The sequence below is a fragment of the Dryobates pubescens genome, chromosome 2, assembly GCF_014839835.1.
Source record: "Dryobates pubescens isolate bDryPub1 chromosome 2, bDryPub1.pri, whole genome shotgun sequence".
Lineage (NCBI taxonomy): Eukaryota > Metazoa > Chordata > Aves > Piciformes > Picidae > Dryobates > Dryobates pubescens.
Genome location: NC_071613.1, coordinates 44,884,978 through 44,902,454, shown reverse-complemented (window position 1 = coordinate 44,902,454; position 17,477 = coordinate 44,884,978). Strand labels below are relative to the sequence as shown.

Sequence of the window (17,477 nt, the reverse complement as noted above, 5' to 3'; positions counted from 1 at the left end):
AAGAGCTTTCCATTGACATTAACATATCTTTGACAATATTCCCATTACAAAGCAGACTGCAAACCACAGCATTTGTTTTCCTGCTTCTAATGATATCCATGGAGAGGATGGCACAAGCCACTTCCAAGCTGCAGTAAGTTCTAAGAGGGAAAAGGATGTAGCACATACTGGAGTTACTGATGAGGAACACAAGCATCCATGCTGGAATGAGAAAGAAACATTTTACAGTCTCTGCAAAAGCCGTAGGAAAGAGATCATCAAAAAGTTAGGATTGGCTGAACTTCTGCATATTCTGCTGACAGCTGCTGACAGCTTCAGGAGACAACCATACGCAGCCAGTGCCAGCTCTGCTGCCAGCCCACTGCTCCCACAAAAGGTCTCTGTTTTCTAATTTTAGCTGTTCTGAATTACTGCTTGCATTAGTACAAACCTGCCTTCTCCACAGAAATCTCCATGTTGTGCTGCGTGGACCTCTCAGAGCACTGTCAACCCACAAATCTGGCTGTTAAAAAGCCCATGAGATGCATGTAACAGCTTTAAATCAGCACTAGCAGGGAAAAGGCCAGAGAGGGCATCACAGCCAAGTGTGCTGCAGAGACATGGTCGAACTCAATGATCTTAAAGGTCTTTTCCAACCAAAACAATTCCATGATTCTTTGACTCGCAAACCACTTTTCAGAGAGCCACTGAGGAAAAGGATGGAGAAAATGATGCTCTGCATAAAATGTATAGTAGGCTGTGATGGCCACCAGCTCCCTCATCAGGGAAAGAGTGCAGGATATATCCTAGTTTACAAGTTTCTGCCTTTTCTCCTTCTTCCATGCAGCAAATGCTGTTACAATCAACATGTAAAAGCCATTTAGCAAGGAGGAACAATGCTGATCTAATCCCCAGATCGAGGACTTGGATGGAGTTCAAGAAGTGAGACTGCAGCAGCACAGCTCTACGTGAGACAGCTCAGGGGATGGGATCAGGCCCCAGACTCCGCCAGCACCACTGGGTGTCCCTCAGCCATGCTGACTCCTGTACCCTAGCAGTGGTGGTGTGCATGATGAGGGGGTTTGTTTTTATGTTTGCTCCAGTTCTGCAGTAATGCAAGCAGAATCATTCCCATCCTGGGCATCCTGTCCATCCTGGACACCCTGTTGGAAATGCAGTCAGACACTACCTACAACATCACTAACAGAAGTAGTGGCACAGGGAACAGCTGCACAGGGTATACACCCATCCTGTGTGGAAAAGACAAGTATTAGCAGCCCCCAGCCTAAACGAGCAGTGTCTGAGGCTTTTTGAGAAGACAGGCAGGTTTTCCCAGTGCCTTGGCAAAGGTCAGACCCCTGTGCCATCAGCCACCCAGAGTGCCTTGAAGAGGCTCAGATGATGCTGCCTCAGGGGATCACCATCCTTACAGGAGGCTGCTTCCAGGCCAGTCTCCCTTGGCCATGCCTTTGGTGGGAAGCACTGCCACAGATGTTCCTACTTCTACTCAGAGGTTGCAAAGAAGGGCTGCACTCACTGCTGTCCTGTCTGCTCTGAGCTTGCAGCCTAAATGCGCTGCCTGGGGTGCGGAGAAGCAGCCAGCAGCTGTGAAGGTTGGGCTGGAGCAAAAAACACGAAACCAGTAAAAACAAAAGGCATTGGGACCTGAACTGGGTAAAGACACTCACTTTGCAGCCTGGGAAGAGAACAAAGTGAAACAGTACCCTTTTATTTCATCAGATGTGTCCCCTCATTGAGCCCCATCTGCTGACTCTGCTGAAGAAGGCATGACTGAGCTTTCATCAAGCTGGAAAAGCAGTACAGTGCCAGGGAAAGGAACTTCTCTTCCAGACTTGTGCATTTTCTTTGTAGATTAAACTGGGCTTGCAGGGCTACCTCTCTGATACTAAATCTTCATATGAGTAACCTGCTGAAGAATCTTTTTGTTGGAGACGTTAGATGAACACGAAAGAACTCAAAATGACTTCGAAATCTCAGCATGAGTCTTCATGGTTAGCAGTAAGAGAAAACTGGATCCCCTACCCTATTAAAAGGAACAATTGTCTTGGAAATAATTCAGACACAATAAATGAGGGATTCCTTCACATTAACTGTTTTCAATTGCAGATTTGTAGTCTAAAATTATGCAGATGTTGAGCATTGAACAGAATACTTAAAAATACAGTGGCAAGTTGAAATCCTAGTTTCTCTGCATGGGGCAATCAGTAAATTCAAATATTTATTGGAATACAATTAATATATAATAAAACAGAGCAAGCTGCTACTAAGAACATAGAAACATTAAAGAAGTTAGTATGAAAAATCAGTAACAGAGTTTCAGGCCCTCCAAAAGGCTGCAAATATTTTTTTTAATACAAGGCAGACAACTTACAAAGGGATTTGCAAAGTATTTTCTATATCCTTTAAGGAATTTATTGCAAATAAAGAGTTCAGTCTTGAAATAACATCTACCTTTATTTTATTTGAGTACCCAAACTCACATTCTGCAACAAGGCAATCAAATTTCCATGAGTTTATCTCAATATTAATTCTCAACATTAGGAAGAAGTTCTTCCTAGAACTCTTTCTTCACAGTAAGAGTGATTGGCCATTGGAATGTGCTGCCCAGGGAGGTGGTGGAGTCACCATCACTGGAGGTGTTTGGGAAGAGACTGGATGGGGTGCTTGGTGCCATGGTTTAGTTGATTAGATGCTGTTGGATGATAGGTTGGACTTGATGATCTCAAAGGTCTCTTCCAACCTGATTAATTCTGTTCTATTTCTATTCTATTTATTCTATTGCATTTGCCTATATTTCACAACAGAGATATTGAAACTTCTGCTAGACTGAATAGAAGATATTGATGACTGTGTATAGAAGTGATATGCAGAGCCCAGTTTCCCCTCCCTTTTGTTAGTCTTTAGGAAAGAAAGGCTACGTGAGCTGTGCATTTCACAGCACATTAACTACTAAGCTCTGTATCATGCTATTTGTGGCGTTCATCACAAAAACAGTCTGAATCCACTTGCACTGTTACACAGCTGGAAGGCAGACCTCAGCAGCTAATCAAGCTGGAGCCAGTCTGAGAGCACTCTCAGCTTCTATGGAGGACAGAAGAATAGAGGACATTTGCTTTCGTTTGGGAGCTATGCATGATCAGTCCTGGCACTCTCCAGGAAAACAGCAACAGGCAATGGAAGCAGGAGTAATTTGGAAACTCATATGGAAGGCCCTCATTTACCACTATAATTAAAAAAACTAATAATCCAAGCATAAACTTAAACAAACATGGGAAAATAAAATCTTCTATCTATTTTAAAACCCCCATAGATCAGTACAGCCAGTGTCACAAGCTGGAAAGGTTGTTGTTTTCATCCCTCTGCTGCCAGACAGGAGCAACAATATGTGGGTCATTCCTGATACGCCTTCTAACAGGTTTTGCGAGATGGAGATGTTACAGAAACCTGCCTCATTTCTTCAATCTATGATTTCAATCCATTTGGCCATGTACACTGAGACCAAACTCTTTATTTTAGCTCAGTCTTGTATACTGGATTGTAATCACCTAACTTTTACTTTCCTTTTATTCCACCTAAGCAACCCCAACACCATCTGTTTTCTTTTCATAACTACTTGTTGCTACCTCTGTGCTTCTAGGAAATCCACATTTTCTATCAGTTTCTGGAAAACAGAGGAGCTTGAAGCTATAGACAATTACTGCAGGATTTTGGCATCACTTATAGCCACTGTCCACTTACCTAGGAAAAAAACTTCTCAACAGTTTGCTACCACAGCTGGAAGGAAATCAGAGAATCATAGAATCAATAAGGTTGGAAAAGACCTCAAAGATCATCAAGTCCAACCTGCCACCCAACACCTCATGACTACTAAACCATGGCACCAAGTGCCATGTCCAATCCCCTCTTGAACACCTCCAGGGATGGTGACTCCACCATCTCCCTGGGCATCACATTCCAATGCCTAACAACTCTCTCTGTGAAGAATACTCTCCTCACCTCAAGCCTAAACTTCCCCTGGCACAGCTTGAGACTGTGTCCTCTTGTTCTGGTGCTGATTGCCTGGGAGAAGAGACAAACCCCCACCTGGCTACAACCTCCCTTCAGGTAGCTGTAACCAGCAATAAGGTCTCCCCTGAGCCTCCTCTTCTCCAGGCTAAACAAACCCAGCTCCTTCAGCCTCTCCTCACAGGGCTTGTGCTTGAGTCCTCTCACCAGCCTCGTTGCCCTTCTCTGGACACGTTCAAGAGTCTCAATATCCTTCTTAAATTGAGGGGCCCAGAACTGCACACAGTACTCAAGGTGTGGCCTAACCAGAGATGCTCTTTTGAAGAGCTGATCGCCAATAAGATTTGAATATGCAGCTTGGTGATGAGGTGGTCAGTAAAGTGACACAGGAAGCAAAACAGAGTGATGTGGTCAGAAGCCATCACCTATTTCCAGAGAAGTCCTCCCAAACCCTAACAAATGATAATAACATCATGAACCAACACCATGTACAATGAAGGCTGGATTTGAACTGGCTTTTGAGTGGTAAACATCTCTTAAACTCAATAGTATTTGTGTCAAGTATATATGCCTAAGCTTCTTTCTTAAACTTATATAAAAATCAAATTATATCTGAAGAAAATACTGAAGTTCCATTAGCCTCATTAGCCTCATGTCACTTTTTACTGTGGTACTTTGCTACAAGTGCATTGTGGAAAAATTATCCTGCAGACAGCACCAGATATTTGGTTACTAAAATTAGTGTAAAGCCCTTGGTGTTATTTTTAAAATACATGGTTATTTTTGTATCGCTACAATAGCTTTCTCTAAAGCTTCTATTGTGCTTCGATCATGTAACAGAAAGTAGAGCTCTAGGGTTTAATTCCTATCAATCAACAAAATGAGTTTCACGCTACTCCCAGCCAGAGAAGCTAATATATACAGTACCACAGGTCACCAGAGAGCTTAATACAAATCCATGTGTGGGTGAATATTGCTATATCTTGCCATCCCCCACACAGTTCTTTTAATTTTATAAAGCTGCAATCACTAAACTAATTATTAGAGGCACTTAAATTGGTTTACTGTTCCTAGCACCTTTCATCAAACTCGGGCAGCTCTGAGGAGCTGTTCAAACACACAAGTCTGTCCCTTGGAAACATTTTGCTGCTGTTATGAGCCCTGGATGGTTCCCAGAACAAGGAAGTATTTGAGCAGGTTTTGAAAGAGAGGACAAAAAAAAAAGGTAGATGTCTTTAAAAAGCCAGGCCTCTGAGGCACCTTGGGTCTCCCCCTCTGCAGTGAGCACAGAAGAGTGCTTATCTTGGCTCCAAAACAGATTGATGTGTTCAGCCGGAAGATTCACTACAGCCGACAGAGAACATTTCCTTCATCGTATTGCTTCACCATGCAAGGAGATAACTCAGGCTAATAATATTCTGTCTCCTTTTTATCCTCCTATAGCCTATGCATAACTTAATTCTTAATTCCAAAGGGCTTGCAGAGGAGATTGGCCTGGTGCTAGTTTCATTTACACATATATAAATCAAAACTCAGTCTACTGGAATAGATGGCACTGCACTGGTGTTAAAAAATAAAACCCTTGATGAGGCCAGAAAAGTCCCTGCCAGCTCGCCCAGTCATAAACACCATCTTATCCTAGATTCAGTCGCACCCTCCAATTTCTAAACATTGCATTTCACTTAAATTTGCATCTAAATAGGAGCTATCTTGTTTCACAAGAAATACAGCTTTGCCTAGCCAGAGAGCATTAGTGCAAATGTAAACCAAACAGAAAATGGCAGAGTAGTAGAAACTTGGCATCTATGGTAATTATCTTTACGTCTAATAAATAGCATCTTCTCTTTTTAGCAGCTAATTATAAAGGAAGTGTTTGGAAAAAAGGAGCTTGTGATATGCCTAAAAGAGTCAGTGTACAGCACACAACCACAAACACATTTGTTGAAAAGTGTCAGATACCCAGTGGCAACCTCCTTCTAGCACGCAAGACAGCAGGATCAGGCTTGTGAATCATCCAGGAGCCCTACGTCACCCCAGGTACTATGGACTGCAAGCTTACAGTTTTGGAATAAGACCAAAACATGTTCCTAGATCTGAAGTCCTAATCCCCAAGCACACAGGAAACCCCACTGACTGCAGCCACCTGCCTGTCCGTGACTCGCAGCTGCATGAAAGCTCTCACTATTCTGCTGTAACTCAAACACACATTGCTGCTTTCAGAAAGCCCACATTATTATTCTGGTTTAGAAGAGAAATGGCAGAAAGCTGATTCAGAAACTTTGAAAACTGCTAGCAAGACTCTGGTTTCACTTACCCTAATCTATCATTATATTTCATCGCCAGTCTCCTACCTGCTCAAAGCTCCTGGCAATGTGCCACATCTGCCTCCTCCATTAAGATATAAAACAAGGGTTAAGTGGCAGAGAGTATCAACGTGGATAGCAATCTGTCTCACCCAGAAACCATTGCAGCAGGAATAAAGGAAGAATTATTAGACTGGAGTCAATATGACAAATTACAGTCTCTTTTTTTTTGCCCAAAGATGAATTTCTAGTTTTTCAAATAGCACAGAAAACTCTCTTCCTTTCATCACACTGAACATCAGAACAGTTTCCTCCAATGTCCTGCTCAGAGTCTCTGCTAATGAAACAGTTTATTATGGTGCACAGCTAATGCAGTGTTTCATTACAGTACTCGTCTTGGAATAAATACGAACTGGGAGCCAGTGACATGAACTCAAATTGTTCCTTCCATACATTTGTTTCTAAAAAGTAAGTAAGTTTGAAAGCCCTGCTGGTTGCCCTTGTTAATGTGAACAAAATGTTTAGGGAAAAAGAGTTTTCAGCATCTTCTTACACCGCATAGCTTACACAATCCCACATACCAAAGCCACAAAGTTTGTGGTCCTTTCCCTCCTACAGCAGTCAGTTCACAGCTGTGGCACAAGAAATAAACAACAACCAGGACTAGTTGGAACTTAAAGAAGTCACCTCCGGATTCAGCATTCCCTCTCCCTAACATATAGGCAATAGAGGTTTGCCTATAAAATTGTGGAGGAATTTAAGAGGAAATTAGATTACTTATTTTATTACTAATAGGAATCCCTTAGAAATACTCTCCTCATGTCCAGCCTAAGCTCTTTCCTTGCTTCAGTGTAACACTTGTGTTTCTTAGCCTAGCCCTGTGAACCCTTTCCTTCTGCAGCACCACAATATGCTCTCAAAGACCCTTCTCAGTCTCTTCTGTTCTTTAGGCTGACCTTTTAAACATTCCCTGATAGGCAAGTTTTTCTAGACCTCAGATCACTCTTGCTGCTTTCTGCTCCACAACTCTCAATGTGTAACAACCCAGACTGCAGACAGTACTCTGGCTAATGTCTCCACAGAACCAATCTGTAAGAATCCTTGGGGAACTTGTGAAAGTGCTTCATGAGTAGTCACTCCCTCACTGCTGGGCACATTTTCATGGGAGGATGTACCACAGAAGAAGGAATGTTCTCTGGTACAACTAAAGAGATGTCCTTCAAAGACTTCAGATATGAGGGCAGAAAAAGGCTTTGCAGCAGGGACCAGGAGGGGGAATGCTTTTATTAGTGTTCCTAGAGAGAAAAGCTGTCACACAGCTTCTGTATCATCAGAGTAAAATCATTGCTGGACTGATTCAGAGTGAGGCAATCAAAAGCAGCATCAAAGATTGAGCTAATTGATTCAGCGGTGTGAGACCGGGGAACAGAAGGGATGTATCTTGCTATTGCTGCCACCTCCATGAGGGAAGAGAAATTAGTAGAAAAGGATGACATGTTAGAAGGCAATTTTTGCTGTGCAATTGTTTGCAACCCCAAGCAATGTCATATATTCTTACTTGAGACTATGCAAGAAATACAAGATGAAAGGGAGCAGTTTCATTACGGCAGCACCTAGAGGAGGATTGCCAAGCCCTGGGACACATGCTCCCAGAAAGTGACCTACTGCTTTCCCAGCTTTTAGCATGTTTGTAATCTCTCTCACAATATGACAGAAAATAGAGATGGCTAGAGGAAAAATAGGAAGGCGTGGGGAGAAAAGCAAACCAATCCAGCTTATTAGTAAAACCTTGATAAATCCAATGAAGAAAAAACTTTATCACCAAAGAACTTGTGAAGTACGGGAAATAAGAACTGGCAGATCTGGTACATGTGGCTGCATTTGTCCCCCATTCTCCACAGCTGAGTGATAAGTCTCCAAACAGCCCTCAACTCTCTCCCATACCAAATGGGGAGCTTTGTTCTGTGCACATTGCACATTTAAAGAACTGAGAGCATTTCTAAGACTCTCACCTCATGACTTCCAGAAGCAGGAAAGCCCTCTGCCCTCCAGGTGTTAACTTCAGATTCTTTGCAAAAATATGAGCCCTGTTTAACAGGTCATAATCTGGGTTTAAAAAATAAAGAGCTCCTGGGTGGCACAGGGTGTGTTACTGCAACCTTGAACTTCCCTTCTCAGTCCTTCGCTTGCCCTGGGATAACCTTCATCTCAACAACCAGTGCAGTGGTTGTTGGGTAAGGATATTTGGCAAGCCTGCAAATAGGAAGTGGAAACTGGACAAGGGCGTACATAGCCTCATACTCTCAGAGGCATTAAACCTTGGCTCAGAAACACCTACTTGGGCTCTGAGCCCTATAAACTGTCTCCCAAAGCTTGCAAAGATAAATATGCATTGGCATCCCTGCAAATGGGATGTGGACCTGCATGTCGAAGGAGGCACATGAGGACTAAAGCAGACTCTTCTGATTTACATGCAGAACCATTTGAAATGCCTTTCTTTGAAAGCTTCCCCCTCAGTCCATCCCTGTTCCTTCCTGAGCCTAATGTATGCTCTGGAAAGTGCTGGAGCTGGAAGATCTGCCTCCTCACATGGGGCAGGCCCTCCTCCCCAGAAGCTCCAGTCCCTTATCCAAACTCGCCTAAACCTCCCACAAGACGTTAAACAGCAAGTGCAGACAGCAGGCTCCCTCCAGCTTGCTATATTTAACTGCAGACCTCTAAGCACTTTTTTCCTTTCCACTCCTCTAGAAGAGCTACGCAGTAATATGGGGAACAAGAGCTGCTCCTTGTTGCTGTCACAAGCACGAAGCCCAGGCTTGCTTGCACTGCCTGTGCTCTGGGGCTCCTGCATCGCCTCGTGTGCAATAAAACTCATCAGAGCATACGCAGGAGGAGGAAAGGAACACTTTTGTTTCTCTGTCCCAAGAACTGAAGGTACAAACTGTTAATACTCAGAAATCTGCAACTGCCAAGAACAAGCTCCCCACCCCACTTTGAAGTGTTTTCTTTCTAGCTTTACCTTGGCACGCTGGCCAAATAAGTCACAAGTTTCCGAAGGTCTTCCTGCCTTATTCTGTCGTGATTGCTGCGGGCTGGGAAGGTCAAGACAGGACCACCTCGTTTATCACGGCCACCTGTGGAAAATAAAGGATTGTTAGAAAATCAGGCAGGAAGCACATGTCAAAAAAACCTATGTGCACTGAATTGATAAACATAAGTTACAGCACGTTCAAGAGCCTGTGCACTCTTTGCAGCTTTCAGGCTTGTCTAATTGAGAAAGACGTGTTTGCATTTGCTGGAGCTCCAAAAGGGGGGAAATAAAAAATATAATTAAAAAGCCCCAACACAGAAGGAGAATTGCTTCTAGCATTTCTTCTGACTTTCACCCAATCCCATCAAATCCAGTGTAACTGCCAATCCGAGCAGGCAATGCTAATGAAATCCTACTGTGAGGATAGTTTTCAACTGGTCAACACCAAGAAAGTGAAAGCGTTTTTCACTCGGTGTGTCGTATCATTCACTGCCAGATAGTTTACAACATCCTACCAGTTAGAAGCGGTGTTTCCCAGTACTGTTTATGCAGTAAGACATTCTAATCTATCTGGCAATTCATTAGAAACTGAAATTTTGATTAGAAGTTCATGCCTCCCATGCCTGCTCTTCAGAGAGTGTTGCTGGCAATTGGAATAATCTTCAGTTTGTGCTTTGTGTGCGTGTTTGTTTGAGGGTTTTTTTTTTGTTTGGTTGGGGTTTTTTTCTTTTCTTCTGTTGCTTTCCTGCCTTAAAATCCACTTTTTTAAAGTGCCAGTGTCTGTCACTTCATCTTTTATAGCACTTGTTAAAACGCTTAGCCATAAAACAATGACTCTATCCTGAGTTATGCAATCACAAATACAGAGGTGAATACAATCTATTCTACAGCAACATATTTTATTCTCTGCTATGAATAAAGGTTAATAAGCTTGAAATGGAAATCTCGTGCCTTACCCAGTGTTTGGTTCTTTCTTCACATTTTATCACAAGGATTTTTTTTTCAGAAACTGTGTGGCCAAATGCATGCTTACATTGTTACACTGAAAAAAATGTCATAGCAAAACTAGCTTCAAAAAGATAGCACAGAACTGCAAGGACCTCGCAAATAAGCTGTAAAAATCCAGATGCCTCTACACATTTCAACAGAAAGCATAATCCCTTCAGTAGAAATACTGCTTCTGAGAAAGGAAAAGCCTATGCTCCTCTGATCTAACTGACCTGGACCACAGGCAGCAAAAACCTATGCAAGCACATGCACATCTCCAGCACTGTCCCATGCTGTGTTCTCTCATGCAGAACCTAGGTCCTTCACACTCTGTGAGGCCACAGCTTCTGTAGGGGTCCTAACACACTAAATCTATGATTACAGAATCACAGAAAATATCCAGCTGGAAGAGACCTCAAGGATCATCCAGTCTAACCCTTGACCCAGCACAGAACAGGCAACGCTAAACCATGTCCCTAAATGCCAGGTCCACACACTGCTTAAACACCTCCAGGGATGGTGCCTGCACTCCATGATTGAATGCTAATTTAGTATGAATAGTCCTAAGAGACTGTGCTGTAAGAGTAGTATTGGCATGACAGAATGTGTGTGCTTGGAGAAACAGTATCCTGGATCACCAGGAACAACAAAAAAATTGCTATGGGGTGGATTTAGCTCAGAAATCAAGGAGGTGTCTCATGGCAGGGGGACAAACACAGACCAAACTGATGATACACACACATGCACCCAGAAGGCACAGAACTTCCAACTGACCCTGCTAACAGAAGAAAGAAGTCACCTGTAGAGCCAGGTCCCATCTGACAACATACTCCATTTTGTTCTGAAACTGTTCATTCAATTATCACCATAATAGGTACAAGCTCACCTTCTAGCACAGTGTCTCTCCACTATAGACTTCAGCTATGCAGAGATGTCAGTGCTATTCCATGTTACAGTTCATCAGCACTGAAATTCCCAGTTATCAGTGGGTGCTATTCAAGCCTCCACTGGAGCCAGGTCATGTCTAATTTGTCATGGGATACAGAGAGGCAGACAAGAGAGATCACTTTCATTTTGAGCCTACATGCAGCCAGGGCTACATATGGAGTACAAAAACTGCCCTGCTTAATCTCCACTGAAATCTGTGCCTGATGTTTGCCTTTGGCTTCATAATCTAAATGCAAGGAAAGTCTGTAGGAATTTGGTGTCACCTTGGCTGATTCGTGCCTCTTCCACATAGCATGAGAATGGAGGTGTAACATAACAAGGATTCAATTTACACAAATAAGTCCATTTCTATTTTCTGATCTATATAGGGGGTTGGTCTCTTCTCCCAGGCAACCAGCACCAAAACAAGAGGACACACACAGTCTCAAACTGCACCAGGGGAAGTTCAGGCTTGAGGTGAGAAGAAAGTTCTTCACAGAGAGAGTTGTTAGGCATTGGAATGTGCTGCCCAGGGAGGTGGTGGGAGTCACCATCCCTGGAGGTGTTCAAGAGGGGATTGGACGTGGCACTTGGTGCCATGGTTTAGTAGTCATGAGGTGTTGGGTGACAGGTTGGACTTGATGATCTTTGAGGTCTTTTCCAACCTTATTGATTCTATGATTCTATGACAAGTATTATTTTAAAAATCCTCATTTGAAGCACAGTCTTCTTTTGTTGAGACTAATTCACACACTGCAACAATGCCAAAACCATTATATCATGCATGATGTGTCCAACAGAAAAGCAGGCCTACAGAATGGCAAACCAAAGCAGTAACTAAAGCTGGAGGGAAATATTTTTTCAAAACAGGAAACTTTCCAAGGTTTTGAAAACTTTCCCTTCATATCAAGATGTAACCAAGGCTTTCAAAAGCTTCCAGATAGTCACTGAAGCAGAGACCTGAATTTGAATTGCATCCCAGAAGAACATACTACCTGCTACTCAGTCAGGCTCCCTCTCCTTCATTTCCAACTATTTAAATATTTGTACAAAGTGGAAAAGCACTAAGAGATGAGATGAAGAGACATCCAAGACTACAGCTATAGTCCTCTCCCAGGCTGTGAAACACTCAGTAAGGGCCATGAGTGTCCCACAGCCCAGCAGCACTGATCACTCTGATGCTGCCCATTCAGCTCAGCGTGGTACACCAAAAACTGTGTTAGTGGCCTGGGACCCCTTTCCCACCTACAGTTAGACCAAAGTGAGCACTGGGGAAAAAAAAGCAAAAAAAAAAAAAGCTACTTTCTGGTAGGCTGAAAAAGAGAAATCAGAACATTCTTGACCCTTTTTCTAACAGTTACACAAGGATTTCAGCTACAGAAAAGGAAACAGTGTCCAGAACATTCCTGACTTGTCTTTGCTTCAGGATAAAAATCCCTCAACAGTTCACCTAAACTGTCCTCTGGGGAGCAAGATAAATATGGTTCTAGCTTGGAGTCATAAGCTATGAGGACAGAGCAGAGAAAATGGGTTAGTTCTTGTTGGAGGAAGAAAGTTACATGATGACCCATTTGAAGGTTTCTGGATGATGGAAGTGCCTGAACCAATTCCAACTAGCCCTATGACACAGAAGAACAAGGAGACCATAAGAAGCAAATCTCAAGCAATGTGAGGTTTAGAAACAAATGTTTGTTATTTTTGATAAGAGCACTGCTCTATGCTTTGAGCAACAGGGCAGAATTATGATTACAAGTGCATCATACATATTAAAATCCTTCATAAGTTTTATGAAGAGCCTATATGAAGAAACATCAGGCTTCTTCCAGAACAAACCACACCACAACCACTGTAAGACTTGCAGAGCTCAGTAACTGGTCTGCTGTCTTTAATACTCATCATATGTAGCTTCCCCATTGCACTTTATAACCTCAAATACCATCTCTTCTAGGCAGACTAAATGGTATATTACCACCACTGAACCTTAGACACCTCACATGTCTATATTAGGACCCTCATCTTCCCTAATGGAGCCTCCAGACAGATAGCAACAACCACTAAAAGAGAAGAAAATCTTTTGGCATTGGCTATCTAGAATTGAATACCTTTCCACTTCTTTATTATCTTGGTTTTCACTCAGGGGAATAGTGAGGTATAGAAAGGCAAAGATCCCACAGCCAGTAACTTGAAGAACCAGAAGGAATGAGGTTTTCTGACTCTTAGTCCACTGCATTAGAGCTTCATAGTTATTAGACTGAAAGTCAGCAACTAAAACCATCACAGAAACTCTGTCTCTGATTGTAAGCAATGCACTTAAGGGGACTAATCTTGCCCCATGTCAGCCATGATCTCAACACTGATTTTACATGCAGATTCTTTAGAGAAATGTATGGTTTCAAAAGAAAATAAAAAATGGAAGGAAGAGTTTCAATTGCTCTAATCAATATGTCCCATCTCCTGCCTTCTACCGCGCTCACAGATACGGGATGCAATAATCAAACATGTCATTAGATTTGCTAATCACAGTTAATAAATGCTAAAACAAACAGCTGATAATTTCTAACTGTTTTTCAAGGTGGGCTTTCATGGGCTTTGCTCTGATTTAGAGAGGCAAACAGATGGTCCAGTTATTAGTGCTCTGGAAAAAGCAGTCAGAAAAACACACTGTCTTCAGGGCACAATGAGCACTGAGAACAAATATTTAGCCATATATGTCTTGCATTCCTCCTACAAAATCCTTTGTTGATAGCCATGTCTGTCCCTGGCTTGCTTGCTGGTTCTTCCAATCTCCCTCTCTTCTAGTCTATACAGAAACCACTGCTAAGTTCAGCATTTGTTCCCAGAATTACGATTACATCATTTTTCCTCCACAGATCATAGAGGAGACATTGCCATGATGGCACGACTCATTGTGATATATACCACATTAAAAGAAAACATTAAAGAAACCTTCATGGAAGCAAAGAGCAGTCAGTGACCTTCTGATGACCACTTTTCTGATCACACCTGAAAGCAAGAGGAAAAGGACTCCAGCTATAAGTTAGCTGCCCTGGCAGCTGCCTGAACTGACTTCTTAATTCCCCTCAGGGGTAGGCCCACATGTTTCTGCCTATGGAGGCTCCATCTGCCCAGCAATAAGTCAAGATGTTGGCCAACCCAGAAGTGTTATTAATGTGAACTCTGTATACTAGCCTTCCCAATTTCAAGTCCTGAAGGATATCTATCCCTGAAATACCACTTTTGTGTAATCCTGTCTATGACAGGAAATCATCATAGAATCATAGAATCAATAAGGCTGTAAAAGACCTCAAAGATCATCAAGTCCAACCTAGAGTCACAGAGTCATAGAATCAATAAGGTTGGAAAAGAACTCAAAGATCATCAAGTCCAACCTGTCACCCAAGACCTCAGTTTCCTCTAATGCAGACTTCTTGTATACAACAGATGATTTTATCAAGTTCTGTTTCCAAGTTGCATGTCTTCAGTTCCACCAACAATCCTAGCATGAGACTTACCTGCATACATATATCTAGATTTAAGGGATTCGAGTCTCCTGCTTCTTTTTGCACTCCCTTTATAAGCATGAATCTACAAGGATTAATCATAGACACAGATAAATGTTAAAGGAAAATAAAAGCTCCCAAGTACCTTGTCTAAGGTCCTGCAACATATCAGCAATGGAGACAGAGACAGTAGTACACAGTGTCTCTGGCCTCCCTTTCAGATGTCTACTGCAGTTCAAGTGAATGTGATGCTTCATCTGACCCCTGCAGATCATAAGCTGATCAATCTTGATGTTGCAGACTCTGCTGAGACCATAAGTGAGTTTCCAGAGGAGCTGAAATACTTCTCTAAAGATATTTCAGTCCAAAATATGGTGAAAAAATGAATGATAATGCAGAGAGCTAGGAGACAGAATGAGCTCAGCTGATGTCAGGCGCCTCAATAAAATGACAAACAATATGGTCTGGATTCCTAAATCTAATTGACAGACTTCCTATGAAAGCAAAGTATCAAGGAATTGGTATCCAGAGTCTTAAAATAATACTCCTTTCCCTGACACAGCTGAGCTCTCTGAGACTCTCCTTGCTACCAAACCTCCTGTGAACTTTTATACTAAAACTCCTCCATCTTCAAGAAGGACTAATTTGTTGTAAGGGTCATATATAGGATTATCTGTATGACCACCCTCAAATTCAGTTGGTTCCAAAGGAGGTCATTCTAGTACAACAGTGATGGAAATTAGAGCTCCCACAAGTCCACCTGTAAATTAACACAGCAGCAATGCAGCTATCAGGGCCTGATCCAGCATCCCATATCCCAGAGTCAATTGCCTGAATCAAATCCTTATGGCCTACATTTAAGGTTAATGACTCCAAAAAGTAGATTGTATGTTCCCACCAGAAGATCCCTTGGCAGAGTAGATCAGAGGCTGCAGCTAGGATGCTCAGTGCAGCTACTAGAATATCCCGTTTCCCCACCAGGTAGATTTGTTCCACAGTCACCCAGAGCCACTGCATGGATTTGAAGAGACCAACTGCTGTGGCTTGTGATACACCTTCACTGATGTATGCAAGTAGTTTGAGATACTTCTTTGATTTTAAATGCTTACTTGCACACAAGCCAGTGGGAAAAATGCCTCATTTCCCACAGAGGAAGTTACTGACCCAGCAAAGCAAAAACGAGGGACAAGTGAGACCCGATAAAATGAAGGAAGAGCTTCTCTGTGTGGAAGGCAAAGCTTCCTAATTGACTCCTTAGGGGGAAAAAACGGGTCATAAGCCTACAACCAAAAATGCTTTCACAGCAATAAGGAAGTTTTCAGAGGTGTCAAGGCTCACACCTTGCTTCAGAATGACCAAAATGGTTGGTTGTTATCATATTAATTATTTCAGGTGCTACAATTACCTCTCTGCGTTCATGTATTGACATATAAGCTCCCAGCCCTGACTTCTATATGAGGACAACCACAGTATCACAGTATCACTAAGGTTGGAAGAGACCTCAAAGATCATCGAGTCCAACCTGTCACCACAGACCTCATGACTAAACCATGGCACCAAGTGCCACGTCCAGTCCCCTCTTGAACACCTCCAGGGACGGTGACTCCACCACCTCCCTGGGCAGCCCATTCCAATGACGAACGACTCGCTCAGTGAAGTACTTTCTCCTCACTTCAAGCCTAAACTTCCCCTGGTGCAGCTTGAGACTGTGTCCCCTTGTTCTGGTGCTGGTTGCCTGGGAGAAGAGACCAACCCCTTCCTGGCTACAACCACCTTTCAGGTAGTTGTAGAGAGCAATGAGGTCACCCCTGAGCCTCCTCTTCTCCAGACTAAACAACCCTTGACTGCCTGCATAAATGGAGATGAGATCCTTGCTGAGATACATATGGAGATCACTGTGTCTCTAAAGATGAAAAATCCTGTCAGCTGGAACAGGATGGGATGTATACAGAACTTATTGCTTCACAGACTTAATTCCTTCCTCTTATTGTTATTTCAAAAGTTCCTACTATTAGCTGAGGAGCTTTCCCTATATGACAGGATGCAGGGACCCATCAGTTAGGAGGTAGTCAAGAGTCCAGAGTGTTTGGATGACACACAATCAATAATTTGTGATCCCACAAGCTCTTGAAAGTCTTTTTAGAACAGAAATTTTACCTGAGTTGACTTCTTGCACATTTTTGTAAGGCAATTGAACCCTTCTGCATCTCCACAACAAGGCAGAACAGGTCACATTACCACATTACCACATAAAGGAAGTGCATGAAGGAGAAATCTCCCTACTGTAATGAGATATTGGTGGATCTTGGCAAGCTGCTGATGTCCAAGAGCCAGGACATGAAGTGCTGGCAGTGACTAGACATTGTCCACAGAAATTGTTTAATCAAGTCCATAGCTACAGTTAAAAATGCATGGAAAGAAATGAAGCAACTGATTCTGCACACTAGATTTAGAACCTGTAGATGAAATTAGAAATCCCAGGAAACATTTGGATTTCTGCTTTGACCTTAAGAGTCTCAGTGAAGATATCTAAACAGCCTCTATAATTAAAGGCTCTTCTCTATCCTCAAAAATAACCTAACACTCTTGAAAATAGAAAACAGAAGGAAAGGAAATAAAAAAAACAACCCTAAATAAATTAAAATCCCCCCCAGCAGGTTCAGACATCATCAAAAGACCTGGAAACTTTATAGTCTAAGCTTCCTTATTTTCTTCTTCTAAGCA

At 42.5% G+C, this 17,477-nt stretch overlaps 1 protein-coding gene across 11 annotated transcripts in view; it reads right to left on the bottom strand.

Annotated features, from left to right (window-relative positions):
• Window positions 1-17,477, bottom strand: part of KALRN (kalirin RhoGEF kinase) — a 548,250-nt gene that overhangs the window by 349,589 nt on the left and 181,184 nt on the right. For all 11 annotated transcript variants that reach the window (XM_054176436.1, XM_054176489.1, XM_054176457.1 and 8 more), the window contains one exon: window positions 9,328-9,442. In XM_054176436.1, the coding sequence (XP_054032411.1) occupies window positions 9,328-9,442 (115 nt within the window). The remainder of the gene's footprint in view (window positions 1-9,327; window positions 9,443-17,477) is intronic.